The sequence below is a fragment of the Passer domesticus genome, chromosome 1 (assembly GCF_036417665.1).
Source record: "Passer domesticus isolate bPasDom1 chromosome 1, bPasDom1.hap1, whole genome shotgun sequence".
NCBI classification, from domain to species: Eukaryota; Metazoa; Chordata; class Aves; order Passeriformes; family Passeridae; genus Passer; species Passer domesticus.
Window position 1 is genome coordinate 153,744,077 of NC_087474.1, and position 27,675 is coordinate 153,771,751.

General features: G+C 39.8%; 1 protein-coding gene across 1 annotated transcript in view; it reads left to right on the forward strand.

Annotated features, from left to right (window-relative positions):
* TG (thyroglobulin) overlaps positions 1–27,675 on the forward strand; it is a 146,838-nt gene that overhangs the window by 58,874 nt on the left and 60,289 nt on the right. The window contains exons 35-41 of the mRNA XM_064397698.1: positions 1,096–1,161; positions 9,540–9,674; positions 10,541–10,705; positions 11,842–12,064; positions 14,404–14,497; positions 18,333–18,492; positions 23,132–23,331. Coding sequence (XP_064253768.1) covers positions 1,096–1,161; positions 9,540–9,674; positions 10,541–10,705; positions 11,842–12,064; positions 14,404–14,497; positions 18,333–18,492; positions 23,132–23,331 — 1,043 coding nt within the window. The remainder of the gene's footprint in view (positions 1–1,095; positions 1,162–9,539; positions 9,675–10,540; positions 10,706–11,841; positions 12,065–14,403; positions 14,498–18,332; positions 18,493–23,131; positions 23,332–27,675) is intronic.

Here is a 27,675-nt window from a genome sequence, read left to right on the forward strand (position 1 = left end):
GGGCACAGATGTTTATGCAAATGGAGATATTTACAGACAAAAATTTGTATCAGTTCTGCTGGTGTGTTGAAAGTCTGAGAACCAGTAAAAGGAACAAAAAGGTTCTGAGGCTAAAAAGGAAAATGAGTAAAATCTGAAAGAGTGATTTACTGTGGGCAGTGGGATATTAGCATGATGCAGGGTCTGTATTCCACAGTTTGGTTTGAGGAAGGTACTTCTGTCTCTGTGTTTCACAACAGGCTAAGCTGATGTGTGACCTGTCTGCTGCACAGCTCTGCTCATGAGCTATTTGATTTTGTACAGTCAGAGCTGCAGCTGAGTAAAAAAGGAACATAGAGTAGCATTTCAGACTTTTGGATAGGCCCAATCCTTCACTGCTGTGAATGGGAAAACCTCTGAGTTTTTAGAAGCATCTATTGGTTACATGCAAGGGAAATATGTATTAGAAGAAATTAACAGAAAATCTGATCTGTCTTCATCTTCTGTAGGGGTGGTAATTTGTTATGTTCTAGTGGAGAATTTATTACTGGTTTGACTAGCCAAAATGTTCTACAAAATATGAATGCACAGGGAAAACTACATTTTTATTATTTATTATTACTAAATATTTATGGGAAGTATTAACAAATAAGAAGTTTTTTGTATGAAAATGAAGTTTTTTGTATGATGAATTCTTATTTGAACTTCAATTTGGAAAGTGTTGTGCTGGAAACTGCCTTGTTTCTAATTCATATTTCTGAGAAATTCCAGTTTGCTGGAAGCAGAGAGAATCTTCTCTCTCTCCTGGTGCAGAACCCCAAGAGAGGGGCATAGAAAAAAAACACGGAAACACTGAAATTAGTTTTTCATAACTTCATCTCAAAAAAATGTTTGTAGAAAAGTTTATAAGTACAGAAATTTAGGGAAATCTGGTTTCATGTACAATCTCAAAAGGATTAGGTAACAACGCAGCCTTTCATCCTTACTCTTAGTGTTTGTGGGGAGAAAATGCAACATCCAGATCCGAGAAGTAATGCTGGAAATATTGAGTATCAATTGCATTTTAAACCTTGAAGTATTGTTGTTTTCAATTGTGTTGTTGTTTTTCTGCTTTAGCTGACTTGAAGAGCACCATTCCCAACCTGTGTCCACCTGTTAATTTACCTTTCAGGCCAGAAAGTGGTAAGTGTATTTATGAATTGAACAAAAACAAAACAAACACCTCCCTCCCACTTCCCCCACCAAAAAAACCCCAAAAAAACCAACTAGTAAAAATCCCTCCATCCTCTATTTTCTACATGTTGCTGAAAAATCACACTATAATTAATGTGTTCCCCATGAGGTCACTCATTTAGGTGTTTACTCATTTTCATTAATTGTGTATAATTTAAAAGAAAGAACAGTCGTGTCCACAATGCTGACCTAATTTCTCACACTTGCTGACACATGAGACAAAATATTTGGCAGGACTGATGAAAAAATTTATTTATGAGTGTGGATGTTGCATGACTTTCCAGATACAACGAATCTTGTGGTACTCACATGAGTTATTTTAAAAGTGGGTGGATCTTCTTAGTAAATGAAACTTAGCTGCTCTCTTTCAGGGCTTTGTGTCGACTGACCCTAAAAATGCATGCAAATTGTCAGCAGCTACAGGCTTCCCTGAAATACACTGCATAGCTGCAAAATGCTGTGTGTAACAGAAGGGAGGGGAATGGACTGCCAATTAGAAAACTCAATTTAACCCTTCAGTTATACTGAAATTCAGAAGTCACTTCCATCTCTGCCTTTGAATTTCTATTTGATCTGAACAAATATTTGCTCTGATTGAATCTGTCTTTCTTTAAACCATATGCAACTGAGCATGCAGGAGACTTGATATTTTCAAAGAATTTTCAATACTCAGTTCAGAATTTATTATGATGTCTTATTATCATATCCCATAACCATGAGTCACGATCAAGTTTGATCTATTTTTAGTAGAATTTGTCCTTTTTAAATGATCATTTTAATGCAATAGAAGGAAAACTCCTGTATTTGTAGGTAGGCAGAAATAATTTTTGTGTGAAACACTTTGAGGAGGTGATGCGGTAGGCCTGACATAGGTTGGGCAATTCAACTCCTTTGCAAACTGCTTTTCCTATGGGATGTGGAAAACAGCTTCACTAAAGCTTTCTTCTTCCCAGAGTGAAGTTTGGTAGTAATTTTGTCATTTTCCTTTTATGTTTTTCTTGCTTGCTTAAATCTGGGAAAACAGTGCCCTAAGCAGCACTTAAGTAAATCAGGAAATTAGGTCTTTCTGCTGTTTGCTTTTGACTCTTAAGGCTGCCCAGAACAGCAGCCCCAGCAAGTGAGGTGCTCATCTCTTCTAACAACCCTGATCTATCACACCCATTTCCAGATCATCTTTCCAAATGCAGAGCAACTCAGGATATCACTGGTTTGCAGAGATCTGGTTAAGCAACCCAAGCCAGCAGAGCTACCCACAAGGATGCAGGATTCTGTGTTAGAGTGTTTGTCCTGGGGACTGGTGGTGGCTAGGAGAAGTCACTTAATTACAGAGCAAAACAAGGCTGGAAGTCAAATTAGCACTGGCTTCCTGGACACTCTGGGGCTCTGACACCACTGGAGCAACACATTCAAAATGCAACTGGACACCATCTGTCCTTATGTTCTGCCTCATTTTGATATTAAAAGTACCAGACTGCTTATTTTGGTCAGATTATTAATTGAGTTGTGTTGTTAGAGGTTTTAGAAAATTTTCAAAAACATTGTTTCCAAACACTTTATGATTGTATGTTATATTAATATGTGCTATAGAAACTAATTGTTTTAGAGCTGGACATCACACAAAAGCTAGCATTTGCTGAATTTTGTGCATTGTGGTAATGCTTGTACATGGGGATAAACAAATTACTGTGGCTGCTCTGTGGTAGCCAGATGGTGAATGTGAGAAAATGTCATTGATTAAAGGGCACTGCCATGAGTGTGAATGTAAGCGTATCTATACATAGAAAAAAAAAAATAGAAATTTTACCATTGAAAGATCAGAAAAATACTTACATTTGCATGCTTTGCTAGAAGGCTCTGTGAAATTGTGAATTAATGTTCTGTCCAATCTAGAGCCTGAGTTAACAGGCTTCTATTATGGCTTACATTTCATTGAAAGTTAATGCACTTACTGCCTCATTTCTGAGTCAGCCAGTTTGCAGTGCTCAGGACAGAGTGCCCAGCACTTTGCTTCCTCCCATTTGCACTCGGGATGCAGCTCCATTCAAAATCTGTGGTGTTTGCAGCCCCAATGTGCTGTGAAGAGACCCAAATAAGCAGACTTATTTTCAGCCTGGTGAGAATTAGATACTTTGCCTGTTTTACTCATTGTTCTCAAGAGAGAAGGTGAGGGCATTGTAGGACCATAAAATAACAGAAAGATCTCAACAGGTTTTCACAAGTACATGGATAGCAAAAGGCAGGGTAGGGAAAGTGTGGAGCTGCTGAAGGAGACCTGATGGCAAAGGAGATGGGAAAGGACAAGGTGCCTTCTTCACCTCAGTCTTTCCTGGCAAGTCCAGCCTTCAGGATATTCAGACCAGGGGGGAGACTGCAGCAAGGAAGTTTTAGCCTTAGAGAAGGAGGATCAGGTCAGGGATCAAGCTGGACATACAAATCCAGGAATGTAGAGGGGGATGATTAATGTAATTTTGAGCCCACTCTCAAATACCTTTGAAGGTGATGGGGGAGATATTTATTTTCCTTCTGTTCCCTGGTCTGGGCTTTTGAGGAAGTTCCTCAGCAGTAATCACTATAAAATGTCTAGACCTTTGAATCTGCAATGACAAAAATAATTTTCAGGAGCAACTTCTTTTCATGTCTTGTCCTAGAGCAGCCTGCAGTCAGTAGGGAGATGCAAGAAAAGACCCTTACCTATGTAAGGCCAGTCCTGGGGGAGACGCAGCAAAAGGAGAGGGTCAGGGTTTTCCTGTTCTTTGTCTTGTACCAGAATGTTCATCCAGCAGCCCATTGCAGCCCTGTGATTTCTCTAAAAAGCCTGAGGCTCCAGCGGGCTTTTCCCAAATTATTGCCCCTACAAACAGCACTGCTATTTCTAGCACTCACTGGATATCCCATTAGCCTGTGAAAAAGAGGAATTAGTGCTCTGTAGTGCCTGTAGCCCACTACTGTCTAGCAGGAGGGAGGTGAACTGCACAACGGCTTTCTCATTAAATGAGATGAATTCTCATTAATTTGTTGTTGCCTCAGCAAGTTTTGCCTACTGGCAAAAGCATTTCTGCTACAAGGCTGAAGTCTCCAAGTCATCTTGGAGACTCAGTGTGTGGTTTTCATTTTTAACTGAATGAACACTTCCATTTACTTCTGTGCAACTATTGCATGGAGCAGAACAGGCTCCTGCTGGTCTGTTGTGATTTCCACAAAGTTTCTGAGATGTCAGAAGTGGTGCCTGAAAAATTGATAGCCTGAACTGAATGGAAAGTCCAACTTGTTACGTTTGAGCATTTTTTCCCCTGTTCATGAGCTGTGATGACACTGAGTGAGGAACCATCTTTGGGGAGTTTCAGGTACAACCTCTGACCTTTGACAATGGAAGAACAGTCGTTATTTTAAGACTGCCCATGCTGAAAATGGTCATATGTCATCCTGCAGCCTTGGTTTACTTAGACTGCTATTTAAACAACTCTGCTCTGTTGTGTGAACATCTTGGAGTGTCTTATAAAGAGAAAAGAGCCAAGTCTCACAATTAGTTTGAGATTGAACTTCCTGCAGCCAGCTGTAAGCTCAGGGAGATAAGAAAATGAGTTTTTAAATTATATATTTGTATTTTTTTCACAAATATGCAATGCTATTATTCAAGCAGTTTATGCACAAGTGTTTGAGTTTTGGAAATTTTTATGTGTTTGCAAACTAGTCTGAAAGAAGCAAAACAATCCATGAAACATATTACCTGAATTTCTAGAAGGAATATTTGTGCACATACTAAGGAACACTTAGAGCACACTGGAGAGCCTGAAAGCATTTTTATGTACGTGGGAGGAACAACCTTGGTGACTTTTGACTTTGTTATGAGATTTATTAATTGTATACAATAATTATCTAAACTTTAATGAATATTTTTGTCTTCAGTTCTAACTAAAGCACGTCTATCTATCTTAGATTTGGCAGCTGTTAGGAGGCAGTGGCCCTTACAGGGTGGCTGCTGCATGGCCCTGTGGGATACACACAGATCACGTGGGCTCTGTTCCCACTCCATGCAAATCAAGTAATTAATTAAGAAACCACCCAGGCATGTGGATGTAATGATCTTAGGCCCTTCCTTTTCCTGCCTCCTATGATCCCTAAGTGATTTACAGTCATTCCCTTGAGGCAGAACTGAGCAGAGCAGTGGCTACAGGATATTCCAACATGGGAATAAATTTCCCATCGGGCTGTGTCTGCCTGTGGGGTATTTCCATTCTCAAGAGAGATGCTGATGGCAGTACAAATGCTGATGTAGCTGACTTTGGTGATTAATAGTACCATTTATCTTCCTGTTTTCCCATAATGTTGAGTATTTATCAGAAACATCCTTAGTGTGAAACAAAACCTTATTTTATCCATTTTTGTGAACTGATTTAGCATGCTCCCACATAGCAAAATTGATCTCTGACATGGAATTACTCTATCTTCAGCCTTAAGTTTGATTTTTTATTGTTTGTAAGTATGAGGATTTTAGCCTTTTGAGAACAGCTTATTTTAAACCTGGATAAATACCTAGTACATTTTTAATATCCCCTTACTATATCATTTGCTATAATTGGCACCCCTAAAGGAGACAGAGAGTTTGTATTTAACAGGAACATAGAGAGATTGCTCCCTGCTAAAGGCCATAAATACACAGTTGTTATTTTTGACGCTTGTCTGAGGTGTGATTACAGTTATTATGCAGCAGTTTAAACAAAATAATTCATTTTGAATTATACAAATCGCAATGGATCAACAAAAACAAGTAGTTCTATTTTAGGAAGAGTATATTTTCTGCAGGTCTACTCTGAGTTGATGACTTGCTGGCTTTGAGGATTGTTGGTATGCAGACAGGTTAGCAGGCTGTTGAAAAAAACCTCTGAAAACTAGGAATATAAAGCACTGAGTTCAGTCTGTAAGCATGTTTTGGGTTTGAGTCAGGGGTATTAAATATGGTTTGCAAATTTCAGAATTAAGATCAGAATTTGTCTTTAAAACTTAAATCAGGCATACTGAACCCTGAGGTCTGATTTTGTACCTCCTTAACCTCATATTGACCTCCTCAGCTTCACAAGTTTTCTTTTAAATTTAACTTGTTATTTTAACTTATTTTTACTTCTCTATCTCTGTCGCCTTAGATCAAGTGTTAATTTTTTCAGCAAACTCATAATTGATGCCTCTTTTCTTCCACTGAAGTCAGTGATGAAACTTTTGTTGACTTTATGGCAAGGATTTTATAACCTCTTTGCCAGGAAATCTATTCCAGTCTTGTGATCTTGTGACTGCAGTGGGAGCAGAGCAAGGCCAGTGTGAGTCTTTTTGCAAATCCAGTCTTAAACCTTGCCTACCCAAACAAGAACATCTGGAAGAGAGAAGGTCTCTATATGGGACATCTATAATATTGAAATAAGAGTTACAGGGATGGCTGGATTCAGAGGGCTGTAATTATCCAATGAAAGCCTTTGCCAAAATGTGGGTTGGAAGGTCAGCTCTTAACCTATATATAAATCAGAAATGTCTTCCAGCCCATCAGGTGCACTGTGCTTTGCCAGGAGCACAGGGCCAGTCTGCAGCTCTGCCTTGTGAGAGCAGTTTCTGCATGAGGCAACTAGAGATCAGCCATGGAAAGTTGTGTTTTGCTCACAGAATGATATGGGTGTGCATGGCTGTGGCTGCTGCTGGATCTGCTTTCAGAGGAAGGGAAGAACCAATACCCAAAATCTCTTTAGCAGCTCACTGCTGGCTGTCAGCGTCCACAGTGGTGCCATGCATGGCTCTGGGTTAAAGAGTTTTGCTCTGTTGTTAAAATAAGTATTAATGTTTCTGTGTCTCTCTGCATCTGGGGTCAGCTGGGCAGAAAAAGGGAAAAAATAAAAAACTGTGGGTCTCACCATTTAAATCTGACCTGAGTTCATGAATGCACTGTACAGGATGGGGGATGAAAAAATCCCAAAACAATCTAAACCCCAACCCAACCCAAAGAACCTCCCATGTGGGAGGTGACAAGGGTCACTTCTGTGAGATTTGGGGCAATGAATAATCAGTTTAGATAGGAATGTATGAGCTGTGGATGTTTGCAACATGAGTGGTCACTCTTCCATGCCTAGCATGGGCTGCAAAGTGCCCAGTGTGCCTCATTTGTAAATAAAAGGTATGCTCCTCACGTGACTCTATCCCACATAAAGGGATAAAATAAATTTCTAATGTAGAAGTAGAAAGTTTAGCTCGTGAAATTAGGTATAGGAGGCAAAATTCAAGTGTCAGAGGTGTAAATCCAAAAAGTTTATTTTGTTTTTGTGGATTCTTTTTGAATTTCCTTCCTGAGAGAGCAAGGACCCCTCCGAATGTTTGGTCTGTGGGAAATGGAGGCAAATGAGGATGGTGAGACTTGCCCCAGGTCACTTGGTCAGTCAGAGAAGCTGTGCAAAGACAGTCTGGGGAAATAGACAAAGACAGTCTTCCAAAACCACTGGTGCACCCAGAGTTTTTGTGTTACAGTGGAATCCAGACAAGGCTCTCTTTTGGAAGAACCGCAGCTGGTAATTTGAAGCTTTGTGTTTGAACCTAGAGAGATTTTTCTTGTTGCAATAGTAGGACCTCAGCTGCTGGTACTGTAGACAGCACAGGATGGCAACATTGCTCTTAGGTAAAAACAAGCTTTGAGTCATATTGATAAAAGAAATATTTTCTTGTTCCTCAGAAAAAAAACAAACAAACCACAAACTCAAAACATAAATTTGTAATATTCAATCTGGAAAAGAAAGACCTGGAGGATCTAGTAATGCTGGCAGAAAAGTCTCTGGAGAGGATGTAATGGTTAATTCTCCATTACTTAAAATTTATATCTATTTTTAAGTAGCTCTCTAAATAGGTGCCACAAACTGTCACCCTAGACGTAGAGGCTGAAGTTTTCTAATATAGGTTATGCAACAGCTCATAGTGGGTATTTTTAAAAAGAGAAACCATTGACACTACGAGAAATAGTCATTTCCACATGACCAAAATCACTCTGTTCCTCTAAAATAATTGAATAGTCAGTCCTTAAAGGGAAGCAAAAAATCCAGTGCAGTGAGTCTGTCACACAAGTCAAGCTGTGACTTGCAGGGTCACTGTTCCTGACTAATTCAGATCCCCTCTGATGTAGCACTGGTGATGACTTTGCCTCCTTGTGACTCAAGTGAGTTTGTGGTGTTAACATAACACAGTGCAACACCACATTAACCTTCATTTCGTGTTGAGTGCTGTGGTCAAAATGTCTTTCTGAGAGGGGGAGAAAGGAAACTTTGGCCATCTTTGCCAGTCACTGATTTCTCAGTGGAATGAAAGAAATGACAGGTCATGACTTCTGCATCTGTGTGGGTGAATGAACCCAAGGGCAAGACCTGCTCACTAGGAATAGCAAAGGAGCAGCTGACTCTGCTCTGTCCTCACCCTACAATTACATGGAGGGAGCAACACCAACCTACTGTTTAGGACTCCATGGCCACAGCAGGACCTTTTGCTTTTAAAACATATTGAACTTCTGAAAGGAAAAAAAATAATTAAAGGCCCATTCTATCCCAAACCACCTTTTTTGTCTTCTATGTGCAAAATTGAGAGTTCTCAGATATTTTTATCTGTTTGTGTATGAGAAAAGAATGTTTGTGGTATTTTTTAAAATATAGTTTGAGACCGAAGGACAGTCCTTGAGGAACACCAGAGTTAGTACATATGTGCATATGCATGCTCACACAAGTGAGCGTAGGTGTTAAATGTATATATGGGAATATACATCTATGTAATACACATGATTATATTTACACATATACATATATTTGTGTATATATGCCTATGAAATCTAGTGAAATCTTAATTATGAAGAAGTTACATGACATTAAAACTGTTCAGAGAATTTAATAGAAATCTATCTACCAAATAAAAGTAAAATTATCAAATTAACCTCCATTTACTTTCAAAAAAATTAGTGGCTGTACCTGTTCAGGAACTTGTGTGCAAGCATTAGAACCCATGCCATTTAATGTAATTAGGGCTGTTCAGAAACCTTTTCTTTAAATCAGTTGGATTTACCTTTAAACCTGGATAAAGCTGCTCTGGGTTTGCCTATTTCTTTACTAAACACCTTTGTAAACAAATTAATATCTGACTTCTGAACATGAGATTGGACCTTCCAGTCTTTGGATATTTCATTTATTCTCAATTGATGCAAAGGAAGATGATGCTGTTCATTGAGGAACTCCCCAATGCTTTTAACTCTTTATTAGGTTCCTCTGAAATTTTTACTGTTCCTTCTAGTCATATTATTTTTTTTATGGTTCATTTTACAGAGTATATGGATGCTTGGCAACCCTTAAATGCATCATCTGTTCTCCTGGATTCATCCATCTCACACTTTGAAGTTGTGCATCTTAGCAGAGATATATCTAATGACTTCTCCGCTGCCAGAGATTTTTGCCTATCTGGTAAGAAATGGTCATTCACAGCTTTACAGAAAATACTGACTTGTGAGCCTGAAAACCAACAACAGCTTTCCCACTTCTGACATAGATACACTGATTTTACTTGTCTTTAAAGATTGTCCCAGTTTTTTCCTGTCTGAGAGAGGGGATCTCAAGTAGTTTAGAGAGAGATGCAATAGATACAAAATGCTGTAATATAATACAGTAATTAAGTAATTTTGACACCTCTTGGGCACAGAGATCTCTTACTTCTCCAGGCATTGTACAACTGGGAGAATAATATAGCAAATAGTTAAAGCAATGATGTCTTTTTTTTCTAGAGAACCACTGCCCTTTGCTAAACCCCCTGCCAACACCTAAAGCAACCTGTGGCAGTGGTGTGTGAGGGAGGGTTGACTGAGGGCTAGGAGCAAGCAGGGATTGAGCTGTAGTGACAGCAAAGAGAATTGCTTTAATCTACAGCCTGACCAGACAGAAGAGTCCTTTAATTTCATATGACAGGGAAATCCTCAATGCCACAGAGTGGTAGAAATAAGGGAAAGTTCCCACTTACTCACTGGGGACTGTTAGAATGCAGATGAGGTTATCAGCACTTTACTAGATGATGTTTTTCTCCTTCTAAAACCTGTGATAATAGTTCTTTTGCTGCATTATTCCATTTTAAAGCCAATATAAGCTTCTGTTCTCTGGCTATTTTGGAGAATGCTATGAGCATTTGGGGACATTCATGTCCCATTACTCTGAATTACATAATATCCTTGCTGCTTCACCTGTTGTAAAATCTTTATTTTAAGAACAGTGTAACACTGTCATGCAAAATGTGAGAACACATTTTTACCTGCTCTTTTTCTTCATGCTTCACCTCACAGCTTGTTCAAAGAACCAGTCATGTTCAGTGGTCACACTGGAAATCCAGCCTTCAGCCATAAGGTGCATTTTCTACCCTGATACACAGATGTGTGCACATGGCCTGCAAGGGCACAGCTGCTGGGTTTTGCTCAAAGAACCTGCTACCTATATCTATAGGAGACAAGGTAAGAACAGGTCAAAGCTGTGGAGGAAGGACCTCAAATGTGGTGCTCAATTCTTGTGAATGGAGGACTGAGGAATTCCTCACCTCATAAAGCAGCATGGATGTCTCCTAGACATTTCTCCATGGCTGTTTCAGAGGAGTTACAGCCAAGAGGATGGGAAAAATGTCCCCAAATACTGTTTTAAAAATGCATGAAATCATAGTGTTACCCTCTGGTGGTGAAGCAGGCATAACAGAGGAAGTCTAGTTTATGAAAGATGTTTTGAAAGTGCAAAGTAGTGAAACCAAACAACAGAATGCAAGTCCAACTCTTAGCTTTTGATCTGCAGAAGATGCTTTGATATGTTCTTCCTTTTAAGCTTGGAGAATAACACTAGGAGTGTTGAAAAGTCACTGTCAATTGAAAGTATTGTGGGCAATCTCTAGAGAAAACAAACAAACAAACAAAAAAAACAGATATCTGTGCTCCCTAAACAGGATGAAATAATATTTTCAATAAGTGAAAAAATATTTAAGAGAGAAAAAGAAGTTGTATAGACAATGTAGATAATTAAAAATTCTCTTGTTTGGTTACATACTTATTTGAAAGTGTAGATTTTGTTGGGTTTATTCCTCTTGGTTCTTAAAGAGACTGCTTTCTTTTTATGTAATACTGGTTATTTTATTTATTAAAGGTAATTAGAACCCAGGTTACAATAAGGGGTAAGGGAAGACAATTCCTTTTCATTGAAATTCTGTGAAGTCAATGACAACCTTTTAGGTTGAAACTCAATGAGAGAAAAAGCAGTTTGTCATTGCCAAGTAAAAAAAAATAAAATATCACAAATTGAGACATAAAAGTAGACTTGTGTTTATTGTTTATTACAGGTGTAGTTTTAGTCCAATGACTTTGAATTTTGTTCCTGCCTATCCAATACATTGTTTTAGGAGAAAAATAGCAGGAAGTGTCACTTCACTGTTTTAATGAACTGTTTTGTAGGAAAACAGTAACAGTAAACAGTAAATTTGTCTGTGTTTCATTTAAAGAAGTGAACACTTAACAGTTTAAAACTGGAGGAAATTTGACTAATTTTTGCTTCTGAAATGCTCCTATAACTTGAAAAAATAAATTTTTTTTCTCTGCTTGTCCTCTGATAGATTTACTCCTGCCCATTTCTGAGTCGGATTCAACCCCAAGAGTGTACATCCCGTCCCACGGATACCTGATGGGCAAATCCCAGGTGATCCAGGTGGGCTCAGGGTGGAGGAACATCAGCCAGTTCCTGGGCATCCCCTACGCTGCCCCTCCCCTGGGCGAGAGGCGCTTCAGTGCCCCGGAGCCGTTCTCCTGGCGGGAGAGCTGGGACGCCACGGAGCCTCGGTGAGCACCCCGGCCACCCGCAGAGTGCTGGGCCAGCCAGGGCTGGGACAGCTGCTGCAGACATGACAGCAGTGTTCATGTCCTTTCCTGCAAAGCAACCTACAGAATAGGTTGATAGATAGATACGAGCCTGAGTCTTTGATTAGCAAAGAGAATAATTTCTCCATCTTTATGTTAAAGCATGCAAGCGCCTCAAGAGAAAAGGCAAATTCCTGTACACTCCATTGCCTTGAATCTCTGCATAACTCCCCACTAACTGTTTGCTGTCAGTCCATTTTCATTCTGAATAGTACTTATACAGGTATTTATTATATTTATACAAATAGTTTTGCTCCTGCTGAGCCATACATTTATTCCAAGAGGGGCACTTCAACACTGATGTAAGCAAAAGCTGTGGGCCTCATATAGAAATTCTCTGCCTGGTAGTGTCCAAGAGACCAGGTTGAAGGGTCCATTAAATTAATCTCGTCTATCCAAAACCTATTAAAAGGCAAATACTTGGGGAGTTGAAAGTGTATTTGGCATTTGGTTACCCTGTCCTTCAGGATGCTCCTGAGCTGTGGAGGTGTAAAGCCACAGCCTCGAGTACACTGCAGGGATCTGGTGGGATGTGGCTTTTTGTTTCCCAAGGTGTTCAGTGGTGTTATTTTAGCACATGCAGCACCAGCTCTTGGTGTCTAAGCCACAGTCTGGGTTTAGTTAGACCCACCTGCCTTTGTGATCTCCCCTTGAAGATCTGGGGTTTCAATGAGCAGCCTGGCTGAGATTTTCAAAATGATTTGGGCACCTTTGTCTATCTGTTCCTGTCTTTTGAGTCCAGAGTGCTTGCTTAGTCCAATGAAGAATTTGCCCATTATCTTCTATTTTTCATTTACGGTTAAAAAAACAATTATTTGAGTTTACTTGGGGAATTGGAGAGACCTCACTTTATGTATAGAAACTGTTGATTTTTTTTTAGGATTATATATATTCTATATTGATGCTAAATATTTATATACAAGAAATTCACATTAGTACAGTACCATTACTGATGGAAGAGATATATTTATGTATCAGCTTGGACTTGATAAGAGATTTAAAAAACTTTAAAAACCCAACCTAAACCAACGCAACCCAACCAAAACCACCAGCTGCTATTGGAGTCTCCAGCTCCTGTGCTTCAGCAGGTGGCAGCCTTTCTCCTGGGAGCTGGAGAAAAGAAGCTGTGATCACAGGTGATGATTCCTGCTGCCCTGTGGAAAGCTGTGTGATTAATAATGTCATACCTACTGTCCTGGCAGGTTTCCTACCGGGGAATTTGTATATTTTCTGCCAGAAATGGCTTCAGCAGTTTTCTTGTTTTGGAGGTGATGTGCTTCACTATGTCAGTGTGAAAGTTGTTGAGTGACATCACCATCCTAGATGAATCTCCCCCTTATGGAAAAAAAAATTTTAGAAATCCATTAAGTCTGGTCCTTTTCCTTGTAGTTTTCCAATAACTTCTTTACAACTTTAGGACAAAATTTTACAAGGGCGTTAAAAATGATAATTTAGAAATAATTTTCTGAGCTAGTAAATTGTGATTATTTTTTTCCATAACTTCTTGTATGCTATGGATAAAGCTGTGAAATAGAGGAACTGGCTTCAAAGTAGGTTATCACTGAACAGCAAAAATCTTCCATTTGATTCAAGTTTTATATGTTTGAGCAGAAGAATCTCATTCAGGTGATGGCCAGAAAATAATTTTCTCTATGTGGTTGGCTACTGAATTCTTATTGAAAGGGTTAATTGACACTGTTAATGGTCTGCTGTAATGCTTAGAACAAAGAGATTTTAAAAGTGCCTTAAAATTTTGAAGTTATCAAATTTTCCCACAGACCATTGGAAATTAAATTAAACACAATGAAATGCAGTCCACAGATCACTGGGAAATAAATGAAAATGTACATAGCCCACAGATTATTAGAAATTTAAATAAATACCAACTTTTCAGCAAAAGAGTGGATTTTGTATATGTGTAGGGAAAACTCACTGTGAGGCTCAGCCCTGCTCTCTGTACAGCTGGTGGTAAATTTGTGCCGTTTATGTAAAGTGTGGGCTTTTTGAAAGCACATTTTTAAGTTTTTTAAAATGAGGCAGGTTTCTGAGGAGGGGTTCTGGGCACACAAATGCAATACATTATGTGCATGCATACAGACCCACATAGCTGTTGTTAACTTATAGGTGGGCACAGTTTTAAATGAGATCAAGATTTACAGACTTAAAGGTTTTATTAACTAATGTATCAAAATATAAGGAAGTAGCAGCAGTGGAAGAAGAGTAAAAGCCTTTATTGTGACTTTCTCAATCTGTGCCTCTAGGGCAGCATGTTGGCAGCCAGGAGATGGAGAGGCTCCACCACAGTCTGTCAGTGAAGACTGTCTGTATCTGCACATCTTTGTTCCTGACACCACTGTAAGTATGAGATGTAATCAAAATTAAATTTTAAAAATTTAATTATAAATAAATACATTTTAAATAAGATGAGGATTGTCTCTTTTCAAAGTGCTTTTAATTGGCATGAATGGCTATTTTGCCTGTGTTGTACACAAAGGCTGCAAAGTTAAATTAGGCACTCTGGTGTCTTTACTGGTACAAGAGTATTCCCTACAGGCTTTGTGTGAGCTGTGTTGGGTGACTAGGAGGACAGCACACTAAAAAGCTAGAAATAAGAGAGAGACAGAGAGGGAAGCAAAACACAAGAAGAAGGTGACAGCCAGAGGAGAAATTAAGGACAGGGATGGCAGTGTTCCTGCAAGCAGACCATCTGTCCAGGAGACAAGAATGCAACACAATACATCAACATTTACCTCCACACGGGGGCCTGCTGATGGTTTTTTTCACCCTCCTCTTTACTGTTCCCCTGTTGACATCTGTGGGAGTCTGTTGGGAAATGAGAGTGGCAAGCAATGCTAGATTTGTGGCCAGCTCACAAAGCTTAAAAATAGATGTTTCCAAAAATGGCTGAGCCACTGGTACAATGTGAGGAATTGTCGTTTGAAAGTTCTTGATTTTCTCATTCTAAACAGATATAAAAGAAAGTTGCAAGTTAAAACCAAGCTAAAATGATTGGCCATCCCCTGGGGGACTGGGGATGAAGATGCTGAATAACATGTGAATCCCATTGAGGAGTGGGCCCAGAGACAGGAACTTTCTTTTTCCACAGTACTGGCAATTTTCAGAAGGTGATGGTAGTTGTAATAGGAATTTATGAATCTGTCATACTGCGTGTCTGTAAAGAGCTGGTTTAACAATCTGACAGCAGCACAGAGAGTCCCTTGCAGGCCCATTTTAATCATCAGAGTCACCAGCAGTCTGTCTTCTCCCTGCAGCATGAGGCTGTCATTTTGCCTTAAGTGCAGTCACCACTTATTGAAAACATCAGGTCACTGTCCCAGGCAGTTTGCCATCTATGCTTAAAAGTTGCTTTCAAGATACTTTATTTGAAAGCTTTGTATTTTCCACCAGACTAAATAGGCTTGTCTATTCTCCTTCTCAGTCCTGTGAACTGAATCTCTCCTGTCTTTTGTAAAATTGTAAGGTAGAAATAGGTCCAATCAAGAAAATTAGTTTCACATGCATAAGTCTAGTCCAGGAGAGAACTAAAATTTCTGGTTTTGCAGAAGTAGCTGGGAACAGAAGGCGTTGAATTTTCCTTCTCTTTTTGCGGCAAACTATTTTTTACTCACATGCAGATAGATAGTTATATATTTTCTGCCTGTGAAAAGTTAAATTAGCTAGTAAATATGGAATATAAAATCTCCCAGAGAGCAGAGAATGCAGAGGTCATTCAGGAGCATTTTGAGCCTCAAAAAGAGCACAGTGCAGGGACTACTGCCTGTCACCAAAGAACTCTCAAAGTGTCAAGCACTGAAAAAGGTAAATGACATCATTTTGCTTCCATAGCTACATGTACCAAGTTAAACTGGCACTTCTGACTTTTTTCCACCTATAATTATCACCACCTGTCACACTAGCTCAGCAAAGCTGTGTTTTGCCTTTATTTAGAAAGGGTTTAATTGTAAGATCAAGACTTAAAAATCTTCATTAAATAGGAATAGAAACCCTCTCTCTTCTTTCTCCATTTCCTGCACATTCCCATCCTTATTGTGTCATCCCCATTGCACTCAGTTCTTTACAGAGCAATATTGTACAGTAGTAAAAGCACTGAATGTTTCCTGTCTTGATGGAGTTTAAATCTGTCCCTGTCAAGTAGCTCATCAAGTGTTTTACACAAGGATGAGCAGAGAGGTTGGACCAGATGGCCCCAACAGTGTTCCCTTCCAAGGTTAACCATTCTGTCATTCTCTGATGGAGAAGATGCATGTGAATATTATCGAGCTTCTCAGACTTCCAGCTGACTTGCAGCATCCTGGTGGCTGCTGAACTTCATTACCTCATTAGGGTTTGCACGTGGGACCTAAGGCCCTGCTCACAGTCCCCATGAGAGCGTGATGGAGCTGCTGGACTTCCCATTGCTTGGTGCAGAAAAAGAAATGGGAATGCTGCATGCAGACTGTTGTCTCTGTGCACAGTCCCAGTGCTAAATCTTCCCCTGAATTACTCCATATCTGTTGCAGCTGTTGTAAATGGCTTTAGTTTGCCATTTCCAAATTTTACTGCCCATCTTTGCCCTTTGTAAGCTTTTTTATTGTGTAAAGTCACTCAGAATAAGGTAATATGCAATTTACAGGGCAGCTGGAGGTCATGGTGCTATGGAGACTCTGGACATGTGGGAAATGCTTAGTATGAGCCTCAGGCTTAACCTTGCTGAGCTGAGGTGATGGAGCAGGCTCAATATAACTGTTAATACCACTTCAGCTGACACAACTTGATGTGGTTGTATTTCAGAATGAATTTCCATGTGGAAACAGATGATTTCATTTATTTCTTCACCCCCATCTCTCTCTGTTGCATGCAGTGTAGAAATGGGAACCAGGGACAAGGCTCTGCAAGTTAGGCAGTTTCAATTCAAGAGAAGTTCATGAGAAAAAAACAACTGCCTCAGTGCTTGTAATGTCTTGTGTTTTCTTGGCAACATTGACAAGAAGCCATTCACAAGAAGCCCGTGAACTGATTCATCAGAGAGATAAGTGAGGAGTTCACATAGATATCTGTAATTTTGCAGGATGCTGCAGCCATCTCTGCTCTGCTGCTTCTGCCATACAGCCATTTGTGTTTTTGCTGGAGACATTCTTTGCCAGAACAGATGGGACTGCTGTGTTTAGCTATGCTCCATCCAGAAAATAACAGCAACAGAGCCCATTGCCCTCTAGGTGCAGGGAAAACCAGCCCCAGATGTACTTTGATGCTGCTACAGGAAAGGGAAAAACCAAACCAACCTCCCCACTTGTGTTCACTGTAGGATGTTTCTATTGAGTGTCTGGAACGTGCTGGTAAGCGCTGAGGTGTCCTGGGGCTGTTCTGCCTTTTTCCTGTTGATGCAGCAGCAGCCCTGCTGTGTGTGCAGGGAGGGTCCATACCTGGTGCTGCTCTGGGAAAAAGCTTCTGTTTCTGTGCAAAATCAGGTGGCTCTGCCAGGAGCGTTAACAGGGGTGCAGACTGAGATTCCTTGCCATCCCAGGAATCCTGCTGGGGTCTTTTGAGGCAGAGTCCCTCTGTACTTTGTGAGATGTGAGTCTCTCCTCTGCAGAGACAAAGTCCTCTCTGCAGGATCCCTCTGTGTATCTGGTAGATGAAAATTTCCATAGGCACTGAAGGAGCATGGAGTATTATCAATATCAAGTGACATTTTTGAGACTAGGCAGTGCTGAACACTTGAGAGCAGGAAGCAGCTGTGCACAGCTGCGAGTAAATCTTACTCAAGATGGAACAACCCAATAGACCTTTTCCTTCTCCTGTTTCCCACTTGTTTGAACTTTTCCTGCATGTTTGTGTAAAGCAGATGTGCTCAAGCAAAGACAAACACACCACGTGCTCAGTGGCCAAGGCAGCAGGAACTGGCCTAGAGGAGATTTTGGCTGGTGGAATATGGTAGTACTGTTTGATCTGCTTTATACTGAAGATAGTGCCCTCTTTGTGATATACAGGTCACTGCAGACAATTTGTGGACAATTGTGGACAACACTCTAAATTCCAGACAGATAGGCAGATATTCCCTCTTTATGGGCACTCTTAAAAAGCTATAAATGGCTTAGATAATGTTCATGAAGAAGCTGCTTGTGTTATCATCAGTGACCTACCAAAGCATTGTGCAACAGGAATATTAATCTGGTCATTGTCATGGCAGGTCAAAAACATGTCAGTGTTGCTGTTCTTCCACAATGGAGGCAGTTACAGTGCTGAGGAGGGAAAGACAACCCTGGATGGGTCATACCTGGCTGCCATTGGTAACGTCATCGTCGTGACGGCAAACTACCGGGTCGGTGTCTTTGGCTTCCTGAGCACTGGTAAGTCATGAGTTTCCAGGGCAAACACAATTGTGCATTCTGTAACTCTTCTGTTTCTGATTTTTATTTTTTCAAGTTTTTTTTTAAACTCAAGTAACCTATATCTTTCACAGATTTTTTTTTCTGAATTATTGTAGGAAAAAAATGGCCAAGAAGTAGTGGAGACTTGATCTGAAGAGAAAGGGGAGAGGCTGGGGTAACAGGGACAGCAACAAACCAAACCAAATATCTACATCAAAGTACTGGCTAGACTTGTGCTTGCAGATGAGATTCTGGATATTGAGTTTTGCAGACACACGTGAAGATAATTTTGAGTTAATATTCTTGCTAATTCCAGTGGCCTTTGTGGGTAGAGTTTTCAATGATTCCAACTTCCAACCTGTTCCATCCATGAAATGTTGTTGATGCTCTCTTGTGCCCATGTCAGACTGGGGAAGAGGTAGAGACAGATAACTGCAGGTTTGTGGTAAGAAGGATGTGAGAGGATGGAAAGTAAGGCACAAAAGTAGTTGGTTGGTTCCTTAAAAAATCAGCCTGACTCCTCTGAAGAACTTGCCACATTTAATCTGAATCTGTACTGGCCTGGATGTGACTGAACATATGCATGTTCTGTGTTGCAACCCTTCCCTGTGTTCCAGTGTAAAGGACTTTTTGTTCTCCTAATGCCAATTGTCATTAAAAATTATACAAATTCCCATTACAAACAGGATTTTGTCTTGTATAAAGAGCTATGAAAACACATGTTCAATTTCCTTAAATCTTTGGGGTAGTGCCATCAGGTCTTGGGGATTGTTTTTTTCATTTTGCCTTTTTTTAGCCTTGCCTTTTTAAGCAAGTAGGGAACACCATCTTTCACTTCTGCCAGGGGAACTTAAGGTAGAGAGCCATTGACATATGGCAACAGCTGCAAGTGGAGCTCTTCTCAGTCTGGTGGCAATCCATGGTCTCTTTAGTGTGCATTTTAGTACACTTATAACTTTTAAGATATCATATTTGCCATGTTTGCAAGTATCTGACCTCCATATTTGGCCTCATGATCCTTTTGAGTGTTCACTGCTAGTGATGTTGGGTGGATTTTACCTGGTTTGAGATTATGGCTGCAGTTGTTGGTTGTTTTTTCCTTCTCTGTTTACTGTTTTGTTGAAAGCTCACTCACAGCAAAGTCTTTCATTCTGTAAATAGAGAGCTGTCACTACAAGCTCCTTACTTATTTAGATAAGAATTTGATCATGGGTGTATCTGAAAAAAAAAAAAATAATCACTGTTTACATCAGTGCAAACCAAATATTTGTGAAAGTGATGCAATAATTTCATTTTGTCTAGAGCCAAATGCAGTGGGAATATGAGCTGTGGGAGCTTCCAGTACACAGCACTGCCCACACCGCCCTCCTTCAGCCCTGTGAACCTCACCTAAGTTTCCTCCTAAGTGGAAAATGCTGCTTGGGCTGAGTATGGTACAGCAGTATTTATATAGAGATGCATGATTTAGGAAAATTATTTGGTCTCTGTTTCACAGGGTTCTGCCTGCAAGTCCTAAAATGTCAATACATGGGCTTGGTGTGCATGGTTGGCATTCCTGCAAACCTTCAGACAGAGGTGGTTCATTACATGACTTTTTGGGGACCTTCTCCTTCTCTCTGTCCTGTGGAGCTGTGGTCAGGGAAAAGTTCAGTCTTCCCTGGCCTCTTCCTCTTTGGGAAGTCCATGGTGTGGATTTGGGAAAATTGTACAGTCCTAGAATCATGAAATATCTGAACTTGAATAAGATTCACAAGAACCATTGAAGTCCAGCTATTGGCCCTGCACAGGACACCCCAGCAATCCCACCATACACTTGAGAATGTTGTCCAAACACACCTTGAACTCTGTCAGGCTTGGTGCTGTGGCAACAAATGGGAGATTATTTAAGTCATTAACCATTAACATTCCAGCGTCCTGCACCTGGTCCTTTGGAACTTTTGCCATTAGTTTCAAAGGGAGCAGGAGTTCAACCTTAGGGCTTCACAGCAGGGCTGTTGGAAGGCCCTACAGTTAGAAATAAAAGTTATGAATTTGTGAGTAATATTAGTTTGATTGTCCAACTAAGCAAAGTCCTGAATCCTCTCAAGTTGATTTGTTATAAATTGCAAAACTAGAAATGAAGAAGTTAAATGGATTTTTAGGGAATTGAAGGGTAGTGAAAACAAAAGATTTCATTTTGTGTGGATGGAGTTTTTTTTAGTTCTGTAGTTCTGGTCTCTCAGTGACAGGCTTTTGCAAAAAATGAAAGATCTTTCTTCTAAACACAAAAGATATTTAATTAAATTTGCTATCACCCATTAATGTTGCAAAAAGTGATGCATATTCTTGCTAATGCCTTCACTTCTTCCTTTGTGTCCAGAAAAATTAAGGTGAATTGCCAGTGATATGGATGGCAAGAGTTTGGAGAATACAGTCATGTTTTTAGGTTTTATTCTTTAAAGATTCCATAAAGTCATATAAACCAGAATGATTTTCATGCTTTAATTTAGCACTATTGTTCTTCTTCTGTTTAGTAATAACAGAAGGAAGCACACGAGGATTCTGCTTTCTTTTCAGCTTCCTGTGGTCCTCAGGAATGTGATCTTTTCCTGCAAAAAGGCAGTGGAAAAGATTCCTGGCAGACATGTTTCTTTCAGTCTAACTCCTATGAAGGTCCATGCATGCATCTGTTCTCCAGTGTGGTACATTTCACAACTCACTTGTGGTTTTTGCCAGGGAGAAAGGAACTGGTTATATTTCCCTCTTTGGTATTTTTGTTTAGTATAGTGAAAGCAAGGCAGATTGTGTTGCTAAAACATTTACATGGATATGCACATAAAAGTTTCTTCACCAAAGGGATTGTAAAACATTGGAACAGGCTGCCCAGGGCAGTGGTTGATTCACCATCCCTGAAAATATTTAAAAATATGTAGATGTGGCACTTGGGGACATGGTTTAGTGGTGAACTTGACACTGCTGGGTTAACAGTTGGGCTCAATGATCTAAGGGTCCCTTCCAACCTGACTGATTCCATTATTTCACTTCCTTTGGAGTGGTCTCAATGGGGATGGAGCAAGTCCTTAAAATGAGATTTCCTTTTTAAACAGTGGGTTTATTGCTGGATTGAGAACTCTGGGAACTGGTCATGGTAGGCAGGACAAACTAAAAAAACCCCAGAAAACAAATCACAAAACTAAAAAACTCAACAGGGAAAATATTTCCTCCATTGCTTCACTGGTGTGGCTTGGACTGATCATCTGAAACAATGGCTATAGGTCATAGCTTTTTGGGCCTCACACTTTTTGGCTGCCCTGCTGAAAGGCTGTTCCTAACAATGGCTGCTGTAGTGTGGGCACCTCTAACACCTGCAAGGTGACCATTTATCTATTCTCCTCTATATTACTCTGCTCTTTAAACTCATGTGTTTGATGCCTCAGGAATTCACTACAGGAGTGTAAAGATTGTACACTTAAACTGCTCTTTGCCCAAGACCAATCCACAAAGAAGTTCAACTCTGTTAATTTTAATTCACTAGCTTCTGAACCTACCTTTATTTTAAACTTGTACTACTTTGTCTTGGCAATAGAAGAAACAAATAGTTTCAGCTGTGTTTCTATTCACAGCTTTTCTGTTTTGTCCTGTGGGGTTTTGGTTTTTTCCAAGTTTTAAATGTGAAGAATTTTAAAACATTGAAAGTGAATGGCTCATTGTGGATTAAAAAGAAGTAGACAGTGAATAATCATTTTCTATTCCTTTTTTTTACAAACCATGGAGGAATTACTTATTTCTGCTTTTGTTGACATAAAATCAAGCTAACTACATTCTTGCAACATTAGATACTTTCAGCATTAGTTGCTTTTAAGAAAAGTATCAGCTTACCACTTTCTGGTGTTGAAAAGGAGGTGGTCGTATTTAGGTATGAGAAGCACATGATTAATTATTTTTTTGTTTTTATGTTTACCAAAAAAACATATCTATATATCTATATATCTATATATCTATATATCTATCTGTATACCTATATATCTATATCTCAGATTTCTATTGGATAGACCTAGGACAATCTCAAAGAATACAGACAGAAATATTATAATTTTTAAAATAATATCTGGAAGAGTGTAAGGAAATTCAAGATGTTGTGATTTATGATTGGTCAGGCAGGGCAGGTGTAAGAGGTATGTAGGAAGGAAACATGCAATCAGCTGTACTCCAGGAAAACAGTAATTCTTATAGATCCCTTCCAACTTGTGAACTTGGCAAACACTCAGATTTCTTTTGTCTGTTTTTAATTCATTTTAAGGTTGAGCTACTTATGTAGAAAAAGAATCTTATGGCTAAATTTATGGATACTTGAGCCTGGATTAGTCTCCTGCCATGATGTGTCCTAATGAAGCTTAGAAGTTCATGTGTTATTTTTCTGTCACTGGGATAATCCAGCACCCCAAGGGCTGCCCTGTGGAGTGGCAAAAACTGAAATGGAGCCACTGTGTGAAGTGATTACATTGGAAGAAACCACCTCAGACTTTTAAACTCTGGTATCAATTTTGTCAAGTTTCAGCTGCAAGAGCTGAAAAAGTGTAACATTTACCGCAAACTTCAATGTTTATAGTTTTCAGCCGTGCTTTGTTTCCTCCACCAGGCTCTGCTGAGGCGAGAGGGAACGCTGGTCTTTGGGACCAGCTGGCAGCTCTGAGGTGGGTGCAGCAGAACATCGCCAGCTTCGGGGGCGACGCCGGCCGCGTTTCCCTGGGAGCCGAGCGCGGCGGGGCCGATGTCGCCAGCGCTCACCTGCTCACGGACACCGCGGGCACCGGCCTCTTCAGGAGGCTGCTCTTGATGGTAAGTTCCATTCACCTGCCCTGTGAAAGGATGTTGCTACAGAGATGAGGATGCTGCAGTGCGTGGGTGCTGGTTTTATTTCATCCATACCTTGGCAGAGCTGTTATTGCTGTAGTTATTTTTCGTCTCACCTGTGACTGTTATCTCCAGGAGCTGGATGCTTCGCCAGGATGTACCAGAGATGCACTTTGGTGTTTGATTTACTCATAGTAAGAATCCAGCTTTCGTCACTGTGGTTTTTTGGGTGTTATATAAATAACCTTGTTTCATAACCTGGAGGTACAACAGCTTAGTTTCCATTCCATAAATTTGATGTTGGTCAGCAGCTTTTAGACCGTGAAACTGATGAGCCAAACTCCCACATGTTAAAGTATCCAGTCTTTTTGTCAGATCTTAAGACAGATTTCATTTAAAAGAAAAAAACAAGTTTCAGACAGTAAAAGTCATTTTACAGATGGGCTTGTTTCCCATCAGCTTAGAACATTTTCTCAGTCACTCCAAGTGATCCATATCCTTACAGTCTTTCCTGTGTTGAGTCTTAGGACTCTGATAGCAGTTTTGTCAACATCAATACTGCCATTTATCTTGACAGCCTCAGTGTGCTCTGAAATGAGGCTTAATCACCAGAGGAAGTTTATATATCCAGCAGAAATGGTACTTGGACAAAATGAGCTCTACTAGCAGTGCTGCCTTGGAACAGTGAGCAGTGGAATAGAATTCTTGGTTCAGGAAGCTGAGGGCCCAGTTAAATAAAATGCTGCCTTGACTTAATTCAGTACCTAATTGTTCTTCACTGTGCCCTTGCTTCAGGAAACATAACTTTCTTTTGCATCCCTGTGGCTCAATAAGTTTATTTTAATTGCATCGCTGTAGTGGGAAAGGCAAGGGAAGTTTTTGAAAATTGCTGCTCATTAATTGTTTTTTTGTGTCATTATCAGATAATTCCTCACACAGTTCCTAGATTTTCAGTCAGCTCTTGACATAGAATTAAATTTGCTAGAAGACTTCCTCCTACTCTGAAGTCACAAACCCTTTACTGACATGGCTGAGGAGGGGGCCCTGTGAAAACTGTGCCAGGACACAGTGCAATTTAACAGCTGAACCACTTAGGGAAAGGAAATGCAAGGACCTCTTTGCTTATAGTTGCTTCTGGAGAGTAGTTATGTATTTTCTTTTATTAAAAAAGTTTAAACTCATTCTTTCTCCTGCAGCAGAACACTGGTGGAGAACAGTGGCAAGTGCAATGACCAGACAGGTGTACCAATTCCTCCCACTTTTCTAATGTTCATATAATTTTTTTTCTGGGACTGTGCAGACCACTGTCTTGGCAAAGGCAGCATCTCCACTGAGTTCAGAGTAGTGTTAATTATTTATCCTGACAGCCTCACATTGGATTTAATTTTCTTGTGAAATACACTGACAATATAAAAAGCAAGCAACAATAGAAGTAGCTTGTACCTTAAAAGTATACTTGATCTATCTTTTTTTTTTTTAAGTGGTGCCAAAGCTGTTTTTTCACTTACATCTCTTGAAAAGGGATGTGTCTTGTTTTTGTTCAAAGACACCAAAATCATTGAGTACTTTTAATTTTACTGTACTTTTAATTTTACAGACTAGAACAATGAAACTGAGAATATATACCAGATATACCTTTCCTGAGGGAAAATCCCTCAATAGAGCTCTTCTGCAAAAGTCAGCTTTATGCTCCTTGTTTCTGTATTTGTTATGCATGACAAAACCATACTGTTCCTGAGCATGCAGAGAGGAGTGGTGCATGAAACTTTCTTTACTAGAAAATGTGCACCCAAAATAGCAAAATGCTTTTGTGTTTTCTGTGTCTACCCTATAATAGCTTTTGTTTGGAACAAATCTGAAAACAGATTGAACAAAATCAGTTCAAAGCTGTCACGGGGACTTTTTAGAATTTTTTTCATCTTTCAGTGCTATGATTAGAAATAAGTGTTATCAGTGATTTTGGCCGTATTGTAAATGGTTTAAGAGAATTAGCCTGGCATTTGACTTCATTTTTTGATGACTCAGTGAATTTACCAGTGCAATGTTGATGTAGATGACTGAATCAATGGATTGCAGGGGCTGCAGAGGGCAGCTGTGGTGGGTGTCCTCTCACGGCATTCCTGGTGGATGTCAAGGGCAGCTTCCAACTTTCTTCCACCCAGTGCAAGGGAAGAAGGCCAGGTCCCTCCTGGCCATGGAAGCAGATCAGACAATGGTGGAAAGAGAAGGTTTATTGCTCTTCTGCTGCAGTCAGGTGCAGGGCTCTCTGACATGGACTCTAAATATCCCTGATCCTGGTAATTAGGTGCTCTGTAGATCCCTTTCCCTCTTTTCCCATCTCCTTTTTCCCTCCCTTTACCAGTCTCATTCCCTCTCAAACAAACAAACCACCTCTCTTGGTTACTTTTTTTCATCATAGCATTTCATAGGTAGTGTCAGATTTGTATAAAATCACCTGGGGACTGTCATCCCTTGCAAGCTTGTGTTTCCCTCAAAGGTCCCCAATAAAGTCTTCTGTAAAAGAACTGTAAAAATGGCCAGACGTCACAGAATTTCCCCATAACCATCTGTGAAATCCAGCCTATAGCACATTTAATTAGTCTTTAAATGTCCTATTGAACATTTAATTAGTTTTTGTCACTTTATCATGTTATTACCGTGAGGATGACAGAGTGTCTGCATAGGTTGCCCAGGGAGGTTGTGGAGTCTCCATCTCTGGAGGTATTCCAGAGCCATCTGGACATGGTCCTGGGCAAATGGCTCAAGGTGGTCCTGGTGAAACAGGGAGGGCTTGGATCAGAGGATGTCTGGGAGTCCTTTCCATGCTGAACTGGTCCATGATTGTTTAACCTGTCAATGTCAGAATGTTTTATCCCCTTCTCACAGTGTGTGTCTGAGTGCTGCCAACTGTGTGGGCTCTGGGATTCTTTTGTCGCCTTCCATCCAAGATGATTTCTGGCACTGGCATTGCAAGGCTGGCTGATTGTACTAGTTGCACACAGGTTTGCCATTTTCTAAAAGCAGCACAAACTACTGAATATTATTTTAATGAATAAATACAAGTCATGACTTAGAAATCTGAAATACTGTCCAAATACGTTTCGTGGATAAAATGCAGTCACCATAATGTATTGAATATCAGTAACAGTAATTAGATTGTACAAATGTCTAGAGTTCCTGAGTGTGTTTTGCTTTTTGGAGTTCAATGTTTACCAGCCAAATTACATTCATCCTTTAAATCCTGAAATATGTTTAAACAGGCTGTGAAACATTTTGTTCTCTGAACCTTTCTTGCTAGTAGTGCAAGTGACCTGATACAAGATCTAAAGAGCACATAGATTTGTCCTAAGAGCTGTTTAGAGATTAAATATATATATATATATATATAACCTCACCAATTCTCTATTTCTCCAAACCTTCATTATTCAAATCTGTGCGAAAAGGTACAAGAGAATATTGGATTGAAACTATCTTAGCTTGACAGCATAGGTTGCAGCATTTTACACACTCAAACAAGTGATTCCTTGGTTTAGAAAGCAATCACAAGCAGGTACAAAGGAAAGTACTGGAATGGCCTGCCTGGGGAGGTGGTGGAGTCACCATCCCTGAATGTGTTTAAAAAAAGACTGGATGTGGCACTTGGTGCCATGGTTTAGTTGAGGTGTTGGGGCATGGGTTGGACTCAATGATCTTGAAGGTCTCTTCCAACCTAGTAATTCTGTGATTCTGTGAAAATGCTACGTGCTCTTTTATGGCTTAGAAAAGGCTGCATACCAGTTAAAAAAATAAAAGAAATTCCATAAAACCTTCTAATCTTTAAGTGATTTGATGGAAAATGTAATTACTATTTGACATAACTCTCGTCAGACAAGAAATTAGGAAAAATCTCTTACATCCACTGTTACTGATTTGTTCCCTTAGTTTTATTATTTTAAAAGCTGTTATTAATATAAATATTATACATAAATATGTGGCTGACTTCAGAAGTCATAGTTAAAATATCTCCCTGTACACATACAAGGTCACACCTTTGCAAGCCAACCTTTGCAGTTAGGCACATTATCATCACATCTTACTTTTCATTTAAACACCTCTTTTATCTCTGTTTACTATGAGCAGCTGAAATACATGTTTGGATATGCCTGAACTCCCATCTCAGGTATAAGAACTTCTTTTCTCAGTGAATTAAGTCTGTTCTTAAGTTTGTGACTATTTTATGACACTGCAGGCCATTGCCAGCAAGTGAATAAATGCTGCTTATAAAGTCAGTTATTTTAATTTTTTCTCCTAAAAGATAAGAATGGAGTCACTAGAATCAGGTGTTTCTTG